General features: G+C 36.6%; 2 protein-coding genes and 1 non-coding gene across 3 annotated transcripts; 2 read left to right on the top strand and 1 right to left on the bottom strand.

The window, feature by feature from the left end:
• Positions 1 to 318: 318 nt before the first annotated feature.
• LOC18055667 (malonyl-CoA:anthocyanidin 5-O-glucoside-6''-O-malonyltransferase) lies at positions 319 to 1,902 on the top strand. The gene has a single exon (XM_024178140.1). The coding sequence runs from the start codon at positions 393 to 395 to the stop codon at positions 1,794 to 1,796; it is 1,404 nt and encodes a 467-aa protein (XP_024033908.1). The 5' UTR covers positions 319 to 392; the 3' UTR covers positions 1,797 to 1,902.
• Positions 1,903 to 8,477: 6,575 nt separating this feature from the next.
• Positions 8,478 to 8,584, bottom strand: LOC112096038. The gene has a single exon (XR_002904196.1). It is a non-coding gene; the product is annotated as a small nucleolar RNA R71 (small nucleolar RNA).
• A 1,117-nt stretch (positions 8,585 to 9,701) lies between these two features.
• LOC112095610 lies at positions 9,702 to 10,277 on the top strand. Its single transcript, XM_024177718.1, has one exon. The coding sequence runs from the start codon at positions 9,702 to 9,704 to the stop codon at positions 10,275 to 10,277; it is 576 nt and encodes a 191-aa protein (XP_024033486.1).
• Positions 10,278 to 14,305: the final 4,028 nt, after the last annotated feature.

A 14,305-nucleotide genomic window follows, 5' to 3' on the forward strand; every position in this document is an offset into this window, starting at 1 on the left:
ATTCTCCTTTTTCAATATATATATATATATTCATTATTTAATGAAAATATCTTTACTGCATTCATATTTATAAAAAATAAAATAAAATAAAATAATTTTAATACAATAATAAATAAAAAATATAATTTTAAATATATATTAAAATTTTTATTTTTATTTTTTATTAATATCTTTATTTGATTAAAGTGACGATGATTTAAAAAAAAAATTATATCCCACTAATATATTTGTTGGACCAATTCATCTCTCGATGATGAGGGGCTATTTGGTCATTTTAGGAAACCACAGATAAGGGAAATGGAAATCCTATACAATTGAGTTCCACAAAAAGTGAGTCTAAACGATTAGTTTTGTATCTCAATAATCTCTCCGGTTATAATTCTCTCTCTATCATGGCTGCAGCATCGGTCAAAATACACGAGGCTATCAAAGTCACCCCGTTCTCCTCCGACTCAACGACGTCGTTCACTCTTCCTCTAACCTATTTCGACTTCTTCTGGCTCAAGTTTCCTCCAGTTGAACGCCTCTTCTTCTACCAAATCTGTGACTTAACTTGGGATTCATTCAGCTCGGTGATCCTCCCAAAGCTGAAGCACTCTCTTTCACTCACTGTCCATCACTATCTCCCTCTCGCTGGTCACATCATGTGGCCGCTAGAAGCCCCAAAGCCAGCTGTTTATTTCTTCCCAAACGACGGCGTTTCTTTCACAGTTGCCGAGTCCAACAACGCCGACTTCAATCATCTCTCTAGCAACGGAATCCGCAGGGCTGTTGAGTTTCGCCCTTTGGTGCCCGAGCCGTCGATATCCGACGATAAAGCTGAGGTCATAGCTATCCAGATAACACTGTTTCCCAATCAAGGTTTTTCAATTGGCATTTCATCTCACCATGCTGTACTTGACGGGAAAAGTTCAACAATGTTTGTGAAATCTTGGGCTTACTTGTGCAAACAATTACAACTACAAGAAGATAAAAACGACGTCGTCCTTTCGTCGTTACCCCTTCAACTAACACCCTGCTTTGACCGGAGTGTCATCAAAGATCCGAAAGGGCTCGACGTTGTGTACGCGAACCACTGGTTGGAATTTGCCAACACACGGAGCTTGAAGATCATCCCTATGAAACAGGTTAACTCTGATTTGGTTCGAATGACATTTGAGATGAGACCTGAAGATATAACGAAACTGAGGGACAAGATTAAGGAAAATATTCTTCAAGCAGGAAAGTCGGCTGAACAACTTCATTTATCGACTCATGTGCTTGCATGTGCTCATTCATTCGTTTGCTTAGTAAAAGCTTATGGAGAAGAAACTGATACTAATGTTATGTTTGGGGTTGCAGCGGATTGTAGGAGCCGTTTGGATCCTCCACTTCCCGTTAATTATTTTGGTAACTGTGTTGGTGGACAAGGTACAGTTCAAAAAGCAAGTTATTTGATGGGGGAAAATGGGGAAGCTTTCGTTGCAGAGAAGCTAAGTGATTGTATCAAAGAGCTAAAGGGTGATGTTATTGAAGGATCAGAGGATAAGTTTGTAAACGTCTTGGGCATGATGAAAGGGGAAGGACTGCAACAACGAATTCTTTCGGTTGCCGGGTCAAACCGTTTTGATGTTTACGGGTCGGATTTCGGGTGGGGAAAGCCGAAGAAGGTGGAGATTGTGTCAATTGATAAAACGGGAGCTATCTCTTTGGCGGAGAGTGGAGATGGGAGTGGTGGTATTGAAGTTGGTGTTGTTTTGGAGAAACATCAAATGGAGGTTTTTGCTTCTCTTTTTACTGATGGCCTGCAATCATAAAAGGGGAATTAGGAGACCTTTTTTTTTTTTCCACTACCGGGCAGTAAATTTCCCTTCCGATGTTGAAAACAATAAATTTATTGTTATAAATACGATTTATATATTATTACGTTCATCACTCTATGGAACACGAGTATGCATGCTCCTCTAGCGAGGATATCCTTATTTATTAATGAGAATGCTTCTAATAAAAAAAAATAAAAATTTTAATATATTAATAGATTAAAAAAATATAATTTTAATGTATTAAAATTTATTTTTTTAATTTTAATAATATCGTTACTTTGTTAAATTTTTTTTTTCAAATATCAAATCCTTATCTTTGAGTAAAATTAAAACAAATCTTTAAAGTGAAATGCATAGGTGTGGTCAATTCAGTTTACAAGTGACAAATATGCTAATTAGAGGGCTAATTAGCACCCTCGTGTGTGAAACTTGATCTATTGCTTGCTTCTTGTAATTAAATGGACTTTGATTTTATACTCAAGTTTCGAAATTATTTATAACAAATATAGAGTGAAGAACTATGATAAAAAATTTGCATCAATAGACCAGGCGCTGTCTGTGGGGACAATATGGAGTTAGTTGCCTATAAAATCAATATCACAAAATTATGAGTCAATGAAGTCATGGAACCCAAGCGTTGCCTTGGGTCCCAAGCCTACTTAGGAGGGACGAGTGCTCAACATCTAGAAGGCTCCATATTCATTTCAATTCATTTACAAGTGACAAATATGCTAATTAGAGAGAAGAGGAGAAACGGGGCTGCTGCGGCTGCATTTTGTTTTAGCGTTTCTTTTCTTTTCTTTTTTGCTTTTATACTTAGATTTAATAACTTAAATTTAATTATTTAATAAATTTTAAAATAAAGATATCCGGGTTCGGATTTTGGATATTCGGGTTTACGTAAATTTGGATCCGGACCTGGATATGTCTGGGTTTATAAAATGAATTTCGGATCTGCATTATTTTTATCTTCGGACTGAGTTCAACCCGCACCGGATAATACGAGTTCATCCGGGTCCGGGCTGGGTCCGGGCTATTTTGCCATCCCTATCTCTCGCTACTGCATCTGCTAGTGCTCTCTCAGTGTGAGTGGATCTAGAGTGATATCGATCCTCCCGCACTTATGGCTATTGCACAGCTCAAATTCATCCTACCTCACTCACTTCTTTACTCGTCCTCGACTTTATCCTCATCTCCGAATCGTCGCTACCCCTCACCGCTTCTTCACTCTCTCCGGCTACCAAATACAGAACTCTCCGACTACCAAATACAAAAGATGATCAGTGAAAGAAAATGATTTTTTTTTTTGTGCATTCTTGGATTAATTTTTTAAATTTTGGTTGTAACTATTTGATGATAAAAATGAATTTTTGGTTTGGGATATTAATTGTATGAAAATTGTTGTGAAAATTATTGGTTACCGGAGGAGAGAAAGTCAGATAAAGTCGAGTGACTGAGGTCCTTAATGTGGAGAGTTATGGAGGAAGGTGAGAGAGATGCAAGTTATAATAATTCTTCCCTTTTTATATTTTTAATTAAAAAAACAAAAAGAAGAGTGAGACAAATAGAAAGCATGTGGACTGCTTGCTTTTGTTTGTCCTTAAAATGCTTGAATGATTAAATTTTTGTTTATCCCCACAATGCTATATTTTTTTAATTTTTTAATAATAAAAAACTATTATTAAGCTGAGATGAAGAGAGAGAAGAATTCTCTCAGCCTTCGAATAACATAGCGACACTAACCCACAATCACCACTAGTATCGCAAGTAGTTAACTTGATGCTGTCAAAGTCATAGTTGGCACAACCCTTCTAGATGGGCGGTGCCAAACCATCAACATTTTTAACACGGCCTGCCATTTTTTGATGGTGCCGTGTTGACTATAAAAATAAAAATTATAAAATAATTATTATTTTAATTAAAAAGGAAAGGGGAATGAAGCCCATAAATAGAAGGCTTCATTCCCCCTTCGGCATTCAATTTCTTCAGCTCATTTTCTTCTTCCTTATGGAGAGACAAGAGTTTTAAAAAACTCTTGAGTGATTAGTGATTTGAGAGTTTGGGTGTATTGGGATTTTGGATAATGAGTTAAAATACTAAAATACCTTTAATTCCTTTTTACTAGTAAAATATTTTTCTTCTGTCTTCGCCCGTGGATATAAGCTAAAAACCGAACCACGTAATTTTTTGTGTCCCTGTGTGATTTTGTGTCTCATTATTTCTCAATTTCACTTTAATTGCGTGTCTGCTTCACTCATCAATTTTCCAACAGTGGTATTAGAGCTATTGGTTGTATTTTTGGAGTCGGGGTACTGCTCACGTAAAGGGTACTGTTCATGTAAAGGGTACTGTTCATATATACAGTATTGTTCTCATATATAAAATTATTCACATATACGGTACTGTTCACAAGAAACTGTGGGAGCGATCCAAGAATTTTGTGGTGCAAAGTAGGGAATAGTGGTGTGAGTGGAGTAACTGTGTAATTTTATACATGTCTAGGAAAGTTCTGTCCTAAGAGTCTAAGGAGTCTAGGTTTTAAATAAGACCGTTGTGACCCATCCAATCTTTCCTGAGAACTTTCCTGGTGTGCATTCTCACACATACTCACAACTATTGAAGGTGGTACACTAGTTTGTGTGCGATATTTATCAACAAAATGGCGGCAAAGTATGAAATTTAGAAGTTCAACGGAAATAATTTCTCGTTATGGAAAATAAAGATGTTGGCAATTTTGAGAAAAAATAATTGCTTAGCAGTAATTAGAGAAAGGCCTATGGAGATAACTGATGATGACAAGTGGAATGAGATGGACGAGTAATGCCATTACTGATCTACACTTGACACTTGCAGATGGTATGTTATTTAGTGTGGCGAAGAAAACGACAGTAAAGGAAATATGAGATACTCTCACAAAATTGTACGAGGCCAAGTTTCTACACAACAAGATTTTCTTAAAAATGAAACTCTATACTCTTCGAATGGCAGAATTTACATCGGTGACTGACCATATCAACACCTTGAAGACTCTATTTTCACAACTCATAACGTTGGGTAATAAAATAGAGGAAAATGAACGTGCATAGTTTTTACTTCAAAGTCTACCAAATTCGTATGATCAACTTATCATCAATATGATAAACAACAATCCAGCGGACAGTCTAATTTTCAACGATGTTATTGCATCCGTATTAAATGAGGAGAGTAGACAGAAAAACAAGAAAGATAGGTTGACGAGTTTGCAGCAGGCAGAAGCACTATCGGTGACGAAAGGGAGATCAACGGAACGTGGCCCCAGTAGAAGTCACAATCGTGATAGATCAAAATCCAGAAATAAGAAAAATGTTAAATACTACAATTGTGGCAAGAAAAGACACGTCAAGAAAGATTGTTGGAACAACCAGAAGAGAAGAGAGGGCAAATAACCTGAGTCATCAAATGCTCAAGGGTGTGTAGCAAGTACCTCGGATGATGACGAAATTCTCTACAGCGAGGCAATAACTATTTCAAAAGGTCGAAAACGGCTATCTGACATCTGGCTCATAAACTCAGGAGCTACTCGACACATAACCTTTAAGAGAAAATGGTTTCACACATATGAACCTATCACAAGAGGATCTGTATATATCAAAATAAAAATGTTTGATGGTACAATTCGCACAATTGGGGAGATACGACATGTCAATGGCCTAAAGAAAAAATTATTGTCTTTGGGACAAATAGATAGTCATTGGTGCAAAACTATGTTGAAAATAAGATCATTAAGATTACTAGAGATGCGCTTGTATTGATGAAGGCAGAAAAGATTGGTGCTAATCTGTTCATGTTTAAGGGGGAAATACTACAGGAAGTTAATGCGTGTGTCGCGTCAAATAGAGAAGAATCAACGATGATAAGTCACATCAAACTCAGTCACATGTCAGAACAAGGTTTGAAGATTCTCTTTAAGCGAAAATTATTTCCGGGGCTCAAATTGGTAAACTTACCATTTTTCAAACATTGTGTTACAAATAAGCAGCATGGATTGAAGTTCAGCAGATCCAATGCCAGAAATAAATGTATTTTAGATTTGGTTCATTATGATGTTTGGGAATCGCTGAATATGTCCATGGGAGGTGCAAAGTACTTAGTGACTTTCATTGATGATCATTCCACGAGATGCTAGGCGTATCCAATCAAGAAAAAGTCAGATGTGTTTCCAGTATTCAAACAATACAAAGTACGGGTTGAACATGAATCCAAAAAAATAATCAAGTGCTTAAAGACAGATAACAGTGGAAAATATACAAACGGCAAGTTTCTTACTTTCTGTAAGCAAGAAGGTATATAGAAACAGTTCAAGGTGCCATATACTCAACAAAATGAAGTGGTAGAGCGGATGAACAGAACTCTTACAGAAAGAATAAGAGCTATGTTGAGGATTGTGGGTCTACGTAATTCATTATGGGTAGAAGTAGCCAAAACTGCTTGTTATGTAGTAAATCGGTCGCTGATAACTCTAGGAAATGAGAGTTATTATATCAATTCTAGACTTGAATCAAGGTCATTTAGAGAACAAATAAGATGTTTTTATTACATTTTGAGTACATTTTACTTAAACATTCATTTTAGTTGAGTATTAATAAGTTTTGTTTGAATCATAGTAATTTGTGATAAAAACAGATGCATAATTGTAGGTTTTTGGAAAGTCTTAATTCATGAGGGGATGTTGAGACATTAGATGAGCAAGAGAAGGAAAGAAGACAACCATAAAAGAAGAAAAGCACAATCGGGAGCAATGCAATGCTGTTGCGGATGTTAAAGCAACCCGTGCTGTAGCAATCTGGAAATAAATGCGGGAGAAAACTTAGGTGTGGGTCAGCACATGTTTCTTAATTTATCGCATGCACGCTCATGGGCTTGTGTTTACCCTAATTTGCAATATAAAAAGGAGGCAATACCATAAAGAAAGGCGGCGAATGGAATTATCATTAGAATAATTAGAAGGAACGAAGAAGAAGAAGATGAGAATTGAAGAGTGTTGTTTCGGCAACATTGGAGAATCATGCAGAATTACTTGGCTTTGATTTTCACCATGCTCAACTTATATTTATCTTCTTCCTTTAATTGATTTGATGTATTCCGAGACCAATATGTTTATGTTTGTTTTTCTCACCCAGATTATGAACTAAATTTACTTGTAGTTGAGTGACAAATAATCCAATGGGTTCTTAACTGTTCTTATATGTTGTTATGGTATTGCTGTAGCATTTTACTCTAATAGCTTTTATGAATATAATTGTTATTTCGATTGACCACCCATTTAATAGTTTCAGTTAAGATAGAGCAGCAAAAGGGCATGTCTTAGCGGACATTATTAGAGTATTACTTGTTCTTAAGTCGAGTTTCCTAGATTAGGTTATCCTGAATCCCATAAAGGCAATACTTGAAGTTAAGATTTGTGACACTCTAGATATAGGTGTTCATCTTGTAGGGTAAAAAGATTAAATGTTATAATGTCGTACTATAAATATATGAGTAACTGGTCATTGTTAGTAGATTTAAAGGTATGAGACTTCCAACATGCGATAGTTGAGGATGCCGATTTATTCTGCCCGGTGCTGCAACACTTATTCTAACAACTGGTGCTAATTTAGTAAACAACAGTCACCCTATTAGGAGAGTTTGATCATTCAACTACTATATTCTCCATTGAATCTTAGACACAGTTAATCTATTTTATTTCATTACAGTATTGTCTTATTTAATTCTTATTTCAATTATTGATTACGATAGAAATTATTTGACAATTGTTTGTTTTGGTTTCAAGTTGAGTTGTGTTATTGTGAGTGTTATAGCATTCTGAATAACATCAATCCATATGGAGATGATCTTGAATACTTATAACTTTATTACTTGTTGTGTATACTTACACATTGGCATTGATAGTTATTGCTTATAAAATTTACCAACAAGTTTTTGGCGCCGTTGCCAGGGATTGATTGTTTATTTTTGAAGTGTGAAGTAAATCGTGATAGCGCCAAATTTGACTTGATTCATTCTATTGATTGGCAGATCGATACGTGAATGTGCAAGGACAGATCTGTGGTATTCCAACTCGATCCTGAGATTGAAAGGACTGTCAGGAGATTGCGAAGAGAACAAAGAAATTTAAAGACTATTTCAAGCATGAATAATTTGCAGGATGAGGGAAATTTGAACCCTCACGGGCCCTTACAACCAGTCAACATTCAAGAAGAATAGAATGAACATGCTAACGGGAGACAACCAGGTAACAACAATATTATTTATATGGCTGATGACAGAGACAGAGCCATAAAAGATTATGCTGTGCTAACTCCTTAAGTTGTACATCCTAGCATCATCAGACCTGAAGTAGACGCTACAAATTTTGAGTTAAAGCCAGTGATATTTCAAATGTTGCAAACAGTTGGGCAATTCAATGGATTGCCAAATGAAGATCCTCATCTCTATCTTAAATTGTTCTTGGAAGTAAGTAATGCTTTCAAGATTGCTGGAGCAACACAAGATGCCTTAAGGTTGAGGCTCTTTCCTTATTCCTTAAGAGATCGAGCAAGAGCATAGTTAAATTCGTTACCATCTGATTCCATCACTACATGGAATGAATTGGCTGATAAATTCCTAATGAAATATTTCCCACCAACAAAAAATGCAAAGTTGCGGAATGAGATTACTTCATTCTATCAACTGGAAGATGAAAGTTTGTACGAGACTTGAGAAAGATTCAAGGAATTGCTTAGAAGGTGTCCTCATCATGGTATTCCTTGTTGCATACAATTGGAAACTTTCTACAATGGGTTGAATCCAAGTACTAGGTTAATGGTGGATGCTTCAGCAATTGGAGCTCTGTTATCCAAATCCTACACTGAAGCTTATGAAATCCTGGAAAGAATTGCCAATAATAATTACTAGTGGCCTTCAGCCAGGCAACCAGCAGCAAGAGGATCAGCAGGGGTACATAACATTGATGCAATTACAGCTTTATCAGCACAAGTAACCTCATTGACTAACATGGTAAATGCCTTGACATCTGCTCCAGCAACAGTAAAGTAAGTTGTTGAACTTTCTTGTGTATACTGTGGTGAAGAGCATGACTTTGATAGTTGTCCTGGGAATCCAGCTTCAGTAAACTATGACTTTGATAGTTGTCCTAGGAATCCAGCTTCAGTAAACTATGTGAGAAATTTCAATCGACAACCTCAGAACAACCCATATTCAAATACTTACAACCCTGACTGGAAACAACACCCAAATTTCTCATAGAGCAGTCAGAATCGAAATGCTCCAGTATTAAATGGACAAAATAGAAACACACAGCCACCTGGTTTTCTTCAGCAGAGTCAAGGGCAAAAACATATCAGTCAGGATCCAATCACTTCATTGGAAACACTGATTAAGGAATATATTGCAAAGAATGAAGCAATTGTGCAGAGTCAAGCTGTATCCTTGAGAAACCTGGAGAATCAAATAGGACAACTAGCCACAACAATGACCAGTAGAACTCAAGAAAGCCTACCTAGCAACACAGAAGACCCTAGAAGAGAGAACAAAGAACACTGCAAAGTAATTAGTTTGAGATTTGGAAAGAATGTTGATATCCCAGTCAAGGTGACCAAAAATGGGATAGAATGCAATTCAGCACAAAAACCAACTAAAAAATGAAGCATGTTACAACAAACTCCCCATCAAGACATTAATTACATGGGCCAAGCTACAGCAACTGCAAAAGAAATTCAACCAGAACATGCTGAAAAAGAAGTTGCAACACCAGTAGCCACAACCTGCACCAATCTAAACAAACAAAGTTTGGTACCTCCTGAATCTAACTAGCAGTTTAGACATCCACCACATTTGCCACAAAGGTTCCAGAAGCAAAAAATGGACAAGCAGTTTAGCAAATTCCTGGAAGTGCTGAAGCAATTACATATAAACATACATTTTGTGGAAGCTTTGGAGCAAATGCCAAATTATGTGAAATTTCTAAAGGACATCATGGCAAGAAAAAGAAGGCTGGGAGAGTTTGAAACTTTTGCTTTAACACATGAAAATAGTTATATGCTCCAAAATAAGATTCCAGCAAAAGTGAAAGATCTAAGGAGTTTCACAATACAATGTTCTATAGGAACTAGGTATGCTGGCAGAGCACTCTGTGACCTAGGAGCTAGCATTAATTTGATGACATTATCTGTATTTAAGCAGCTTGAAGTAGGGGAATGCAGACCAACAACAGTCACTCTACAATTGGCTAACAGATCTCATGTATACCCTGAAGGAAAAATAGAGGATGTACTGGTGAAAGTTGATAAATTCATCTTTCCAGTGGATTTCATTGTACTGGATTTTGAAGCTGATAAAGAAGTACCCATTATACTTGGAAGACCTTTCCTAGCAACTGGAAAGACTCTGATAGATGTGCAGAAAGGAGAGCTCACCATGAGAGTGAATGATCAGTAAGTCACATTTAATGTACTAGAGGCTATGAGAAATCCTGATGAAGTAGAAGACTGCAATTTCTTGAGTGTAGTGGATTTTGTTGTAGCGGACAGAATGGATAGATGCTACAGTAAGGCATTTGACAAAGTCAATACCTTTGATGATGTATAAGAGGAAGATTTACAGCAATTCAGATAGATTGGATGGAAGAAAAGCAATCTGATAGGCATACCAGGTTTATTGAACATTTGAATCTTTCAGACAGGAAAATAAAAACAACTTTATCATCTATTGAATCACCTCCTAGTCCTGAAATAAAACTGTTACCTTCACATTTAGAATATGCTTATCTTGGTCAAAATAACACACTCCCTGTAATCATCTCTTCTACTTTGAATGCAAGTCAAGAATAGAGTTTAGTAGATTTGCTTGGAAAATACAGAAGAACAATTGGATGGACAATGGCAGATATAAAGGGGATAAGCCCATCAATTTGCATGCATAAAATCCTGCTAGAAGATTGCTCCAGCAATTCAGTTGAGTACCAAAGAAAGTTGAACCCAATCATGAAAGAAGTGGTGAAAAAGGAAATCATCAAATGGTTGGATGCTGGAATCATATACCCAATATCAGACAGTTCATGGGTGAGCCTAGTGCAATGTGTTCCAAAGAAGGGAGGGATAACAGTAATAGCTAATGAGAAGAATAAACTTATTCCTACAAGGATAGTAACTAATGGAGAGTATGTATGGATTATAGAAAGCTCAACAAAGCCACAAGGAAAGACCATTTTCCACTTCCATTCATAGATCAGATGTTGGACAGACTTGCTGGAAAACAATACTATTGTTTCTTAGATGGGTATTTAGGCTACAACCAGATTGCTATAGCTCCAGAAGATCAGGAGAAGACAACATTTACTTGTCCTTATGGAACATTTGCCTTCAGAAGAATGCCCTTGGGGTTATGCAATGCTCCAGCAACTTTTCAGAGATGCATGATGTCTATATTTTCTGACATGGTAGAGCAGACTTTAGAAGTTTTCATGGATGACTTCTCAGTTTTTGGAGAAACATACAATGATGGTTTGCACAACCTGGAAGAAGTTCTTAAAAGATGTGAGATGACCAATTTAGTACTCAATTGGGAAAAATGCCATTTCATGGTGCAAGAAGGAATAGTATTGGGCCACAAGGTATCCACGGATGGCATTGAGGTAGACAAAGCCAAGATAGAGGTAATAGTTAAACTGCCACCTCCAACTTCAGTAAAGGGTATTAGGAGTTTTTTGGGTCATGCTGGATTTTACAGAAGATTCATTAAGGATTTTTCTAAGGTGGCTAAACCATTATGCTCATTGCTGGAATATGATAAACCCTTTTACTCTGACAAAGAGTGTCATCAAGCATTTGGAGCATTAAAGAAAGCTCTGATTACTGCTCCAGTAATCATATCTCCAGACTGGACTTTACCATTTGAATTGATGTGTGATGCTAGTGACCATTCTGTGGGAGCAGTATTAGGGCAAAAAAGGGATAAGGTTTTTCACTCCATATATTATGCAAGCAAAACTCTTACTTATACTCAAATCAATTACACCACTACAGAGAAAGAATTGCTAGCAGTAGTATTTGCTTTTGACAAATTTAGAGCCTACTTGGTGGGCACTAGAGTGACTGTATATATAGACCATGCAGCCATCAAATACTTAATTTCAAATAAAGATGCCAAGCCAAGATTAATCAGATGGATCTTATTGCTACAAGAATTTGATCTGGAAATTAAAGATAGAAAGGGGACTGAGAATCAAGTAGTAGATCACCTATCAAGGTTGGAAGCAGACACAAGCACATTGACAAGGAAAGACATCACTAAAACTTTTCCTGATGAACAGCTGTTGGTGGTACAGCAAGCACAGATGCTACAGCAGTCAGAATCTCCATGGTATGCATATTTTGCTAACTATTTAGTAAGTGGATTGTTACCACCCGAGCTCAAGTTTCAAGAGAAAAAGAAATTTCTTCATAATGTTAGAAGTTACCAATGGGATGACCCACATTTATGTAAGCTGTGCCCAGACCAAGTAATACGAAGATGTGCTGCAGAAGGAGAGATTCCCCATATACTGGAGTCATACCATGCTGCAGCATATGAAGGACATTTTTGTGGTCACAGAACAGCTGCTAAAGTATTGCAATCAAGTTATTACTGGCCAACTATTTTTAAAGATATTTATGAGTTTGTTAAATATTGTGACATGTGTCAAAGGACATGGAACATAACTAGCAGACATGAAATGCCATTGACCAACATACTAGAAGTGGAAGTTTTTTATGTTTGGGGAATAGATTTCATGGGACCTTTCCCCTTATCCTTTGGGAACTTATATATCCTTATTGCTGTGGATTATGTCTCTAAGTGGGTAGAAGCTACAGCATTACCTACCAATAATGCTAAAGTAGTGGTGGCGTTTCTGCAGAAAAATATTTTTTCCAGATTTGGTACTCCTAGAGCAATTATTAGTGACGAGGGAACACATTTTTATAATAAAATCTTTGCTGCAGTAATGGTAAAATATGGAGTCAGACACAAGGTAGCTACAGCATATCACCCACAATCTAATGGTCAGGCTGAAGTGTCCAACAGAGAGATTAAAGAAACTTAGAAAAAGTGGTGAACCCAACAAGGATTGATTTTTACACTTACATGATTCTCTATGGGCCTATAGAACAGTATACAAAACTCCACTCGGCATGTCCCCTTACCGAATTGTTTATGAAAAGGCTTGTCATTTGCCACTAGAGCTAGAGCATAAAGCACATTGGGCACTGAAGAAATTAAATTGGGATATTCATACTGCAGCAAAGCAAAGAAAGATTCAGCTTTGTGAGCTTGATGAATTACGGCTATTTTCATACGAAAATGCAAGAATTTATAAAGAGAGGACAAAACACTGGCACGATAAGTATATTCAACATAGGCAATTTAGCCTTGGACAATTAGTATTGCTTCACAACACAAGACTAAGATTATTTCCGAGAAAGTCAAGTCATGATGGTCTGGCCCGTTTAAGTTGCTCAAATTTTATCCTCATAGAGCTGTTGATCTTTTAGATGAACAAACAGGTCAAGAATTCAAGGTTAATGGACACAGGGTTAAGCACTACATACATCCAGCAGCAGATTGTTCAAAGGAGGTGTTACTCCTTAAAGAACCCAGTTATTAAGCAATGAAAGAAGGTCAGGCTGAAGGACCTTAAATCAAGCGCTCCATGGGAGGTAACCCATTGGGGAGACAACCACTTCAAACCTATTGTGATATCCTTTGGTTTTATAGACAACTCTCCCTCTTTACCATCTTATTTATTTATTTTTTTTATGTTAACCGTTTACTTTTATCCTTTTACATTATTGCATTCTTTATTATCACTTTAATTTGATCTATTTATTTCTTTTAATAATTTTAGACTTAATTTTAGTTTGAAGTAAGTATGACAATTGAATTCCATATTGACAAGTGAGAGTGTATGATGGCAGAATGCAGAGGTGATCCACGTGTCAGAAGCTTTAGTGTGGAGTATGTATCCGTTGTTAGAACAAGCGAATGGGTGCTGCAGTAATTAATTTTACCGTTACAGTAAATTAAAAGCTTGAGCCTTTCACTTACCGTTGGAGATAAAATCGTGATAGATGGATGCATGGATATGGATAGAAATTGCCGAAACAAATCTCCGAAATTAAAGCTTTAATTTCACTGGCCGATAATTTTGGGGATATGCACATTTAATTCAAATATTTTATTCCCTCAATTATCTCTAGTTACCGTATTTATCTTCAAATTAAAGTCCATTATAAAAAAGAGTCACTGTGCTTAGTGCTCTACGCCACTATTCCACATCTCCTTCGCAAAGACAACTCTAACAATTCTTAAACTCTTCTACTCTTTTTACTCTCAGGCACATTAGCTTCAATTTGTTACTGCTACAACAATGCTGAGGTATAAGAAAACAGTCAACTGCCTCAAAGATCCGTCACGCTTCCAGAGCTACC

Source organism: Citrus clementina, unplaced genomic scaffold (assembly GCF_000493195.1).
Source record: "Citrus clementina cultivar Clemenules unplaced genomic scaffold, Citrus_clementina_v1.0 scaffold_1, whole genome shotgun sequence".
Taxonomy (NCBI): Eukaryota; Viridiplantae; Streptophyta; class Magnoliopsida; order Sapindales; family Rutaceae; genus Citrus; species Citrus x clementina.